General features: G+C 61.3%; 1 protein-coding gene across 1 annotated transcript; it reads right to left on the minus strand.

Annotated features, from left to right (window-relative positions):
- Positions 1-100: 100 nt before the first annotated feature.
- On the minus strand, positions 101-3236 carry TERG_00786 (uncharacterized protein; the record flags this gene model as incomplete). Its single annotated transcript, XM_047747652.1, has 2 exons — positions 101-131; positions 154-3236. The coding sequence occupies 2 exons, from the start codon at positions 3234-3236 to the stop codon at positions 101-103; spliced, it is 3114 nt and encodes a 1037-aa protein (XP_047603614.1).
- Between the last annotated feature and the right edge of the window lie 330 nt (positions 3237-3566).

The following is a 3566-nucleotide window of genomic DNA, read 5'->3' on the forward strand; positions in this document are numbered from 1 at the left end:
CGTGTAGTGTACTTGGGCGGCAGGTCGACAAGTCTGGGAGGAGCAGGCGACCCGGCCTCGGAGGTGGAGTCTAGCGTTACGCTTCGCGAGATGGGCGGCCTCATGGCCTTTTGGCGATGCAGCTCGTTCGCCTTTTGGATGTTGATGGTGAACGGCTGTGGCTTTGCAGGGGGAGGCGGAGGGGGCCCGTTTTTCAGGAACTCGGCCAGACTCTCTTCCTTGGGCTTAGCCACATCGCGAACGTCGTCGTATTCGTCTTCGCTATCCCAATCAATGGCGTACGGGTCTCTGACTCGGCGGCGTGTTTTGGCGGGCGTTGCCGAACCATCGCCTCGAATGTTCGGCGTTGGAGAGAGCCGGTACTGGAGCGTTCGGCTGTTGGGCCGGGTGCTGGAGTCGATTAGCGCGGTGTGAGAGTTGACGGAGGCGACTGATGCAGCGACCATGGAGCCGTCCTGAGTGCCGGGCATTGAGCTATCGCCGATGGTGAAGTCACGCTCGCTGCGGATTATGTGGCTGAAGGAGCTGAAATCGTCTGAGTTCATGGTATTCCTGAATGGAGCGACGGTTTTCTGCTGCAGACGACGAGCTTGAGGATCAGGAGGCCCCTGACGGATGAAGTCGATCAGTTCGGAGGTCTTGTTATCTCTGACAAAAACTGCCGGACGAGCTTCGAGACGAGGCCGGTTTGGGTTGGTTGCTCGTGGGGTGGAGGTGATGTTGGAGGTATTATTATTATTATCTTTCGTCGAGGCCTTTGGCGTGGCGAGGGGGCTGATTGAGTAGGTTCCTGTTGTTGCAGGAGAGTTGGGGACGGAATTGTTGCCAGCGCGAGCAATGCTATTAAATTGGGCGGCGGGTGGGTGTAACCCCTTATCAGGTCCTGTGGAACGAATGAAGTTGGCGAAGTCTCTGACAGATGCGTTTTCGACTCTGGCATCGCGAGCTTGTGGAGCGGCCATCTTAGGCTTTGGCGGCGGCGGGCTAGGGGGGTTTCGAGCAAGCGGAGACTGAGGCACAGGGGATGAGATCGAAGGGGAGCGGAAGGTCGGCGACAGGATCCTGCGGCTCTGCTTTCCGCTCTTAACGGAGCTCGTATCGGCAGGGTCTGCAGCTAGGTCTGCTGGGCGTGTAGCAGCCCACCGAGGCGAGCCGACCTCTTCCATCTCACGCATGTTTCGTGGAGTCAGGGTATAGTGGATTGTTTCGTCGCTCATGAGAAGCTCCTCCAGGGCTGTAGATCCAGATCCGCTGCCGTCTGACGAGCAGATGACGGAGACGGACAGGTCTGACGGCTGTCTACTGATCAAGCCCCTGATTCTGTTGGAGCCCTGGGAGACGCCGGAGCCAGAGGTGATGGGTCGACCGTCACGCCTGCTGCCTGCACTCTCTGACCTGCGTAGTTTGCTGGAGTCTCGAGAGATGCTGGACGGCGGAGGTGTGACTCGTTGAACGGCAGCGCGTTCTGACCCCGGAGACACAGGCAAGGCCTGTCTTGTGGAACAGTTGGTGTTGATTTTTGTGAGCCATGCTCTGCTCCGTGGGGTGACGGAGGGTTCACTGTCCCCGGAGTTGATAGAGGCCTGGTCTGGCGACGAACGCTCGTTCTGCACGGGGGTGTTGTCTGCCACCTCGGTCAGGGGGGTGAGGCGAGCTCCGCAGCTGGGAGAGCGGGGGGAACGAGGAGAGCGGGAGACGAAGGAGGTTTCCACGATGTTGTCTCCGAACGGGTTGCTGGTAGGGGATAAGGGGGCGGCGGTTGCTTTACGGCGAGCAGCCTTGCGGGTGGCCTGGTCGTCGTCCGTGAGGGATGAAGAGGAGTAGTATGCAGGGTTACCGTCTGCAATGTCCTCGCAGGTGGTAATGCGTGCAGAGCTGCTGTCTGCAGTCTGCGAAGTTGTAGATTCAGCGGACTCCTTGGAAGACACCCGGGAGGCTTGGGGAATGGTATAGATAGACGAGACAACGCTGTTGTTATCGCCCGTCTCGCTGCTGGGCGGAGAGACGGCCTCTTGCTCCATTGATGAGTTCTGACAGCGAGGAGAGGATATAGAAGCCGGGTGATAGGGGCTGTAGATGGACGCCGAGTCAGGACCAGCCTGCTCCAGTTCTGTTGCTGCTGCGGCTGTCGCCGATGCAGATGCAGATTCTCCGGCCTTGGTATCAGTCTCTGGCTCTTCAGCCTCTGGCATGCTCTCAAGGTGTGATTCGTCTTCCTTGCGAGTCTCTGCTGCGGACGAAGCTGACCGTTTGACACGGGTCGGCGAAGGGGCCAGGGGCGACGTTATATACATCGACTGGGGCAGCGACTTGGAGCGAATATGCGCCCGCTTGGTGCTGGAACGACCCGGCAGCAGCGATGACGATGCCGATGCCGATGATGATGATGCCATAATGACCCGGGGCGAGATGGCGCTGATGCTCCTGGCCAGGACCGGCCTGCCTGCGACGTCCGGGCTCGAGATGAACAGGCTCCGGGGCCGCATGGAGCGCGCGGGCAGGGCGACAGCGAGCTGGGCGCTGAAACCAGGGATCTCAATCTCGTCAATGTCATACTCGCTAATCGGCAGGGGGATGTCAGCCGGGTTGATGTTCACGCAGGTGTTGACGCTCGCAGTGTCTGAAACATGCTGATCGGCGCTCGAGATCTTGCGGCCAAAGGAGAAGCCGTTGAAGGTATCAAAGGTCTCGAAGGTGCCGACGCTGCTGTGCGTGCTCGTCCGCGATGAGCATCCCCGGCGCACCAGCGACTCCCTCGACAGCGTCCGCGACAGGGCCGGAGCCCGCAGGTTCTTGCGCCAGGTGCGCCAGAGGCGGCCCAGGGTCGGGTTGAGGGCGACCTTCTCGACGTCGACGTCGTCCACGACCAGCGTGCCGCCCTGGTACTTGCGCTCGTCGTTCTCGTCGGAGAAGCCCAGGCGGGCGCTGGAGTTCTCGCCGGCGATGATGAGGATGTTCTCTGCGATGTACTCGAGGATGGAGGTCAGGAAGATGGCGGCCGCGGGCGTGAGCATGCCGCCGTGGTTCATAAAGTACGGCCTGCCGTTGGTCTCGCTCAGCCCTTCACGGTGCAGGTACTCTTCCTCATCATCTTCTTCCATGTCGCCGAGCCGGGCGTAGACCATGCAGCGCAGCCGGGTCAGCTTCCACGACCGCTCGAGCTCGAAGTGGCCCTGGCCGGCGGCCTCCTGGGAGTAGCCGTAGCCCGTCAGCTCCTCCTCGTCGCTGGTACCCATGTACTCGCTCAGCTCCTCGTCGGCGACAGAGACGACGGCGCGGGCCAGCCGGGGCTTGAGGACGTCTGAGATGGCCGGGGCGGATGGCCGCCAGCTTGGTCGATTTGGCGGCCAGCAGGATGTTGAACAGGATGTGGTCGAGGAAGCTGTTGACGAGGACAAGCGACGGCGGCGTCACAATGGCATTTCCAGGGCGCCCTTCCTTGGGCTCGAGCGGGTTGACGCCGTGCGAGGCCGATATAAGCTGTGTGGCCGCTGAGATGGCGACGTACTGCGGTGCCGGGTTGACCAGCGGCGGCGAGGGCGCGCTGCTCTGCTGCTGATGCTGGC

Source organism: Trichophyton rubrum, assembly GCF_000151425.1.
Source record: "Trichophyton rubrum CBS 118892 genomic scaffold supercont2.1, whole genome shotgun sequence".
NCBI classification, from domain to species: Eukaryota; Fungi; Ascomycota; class Eurotiomycetes; order Onygenales; family Arthrodermataceae; genus Trichophyton; species Trichophyton rubrum.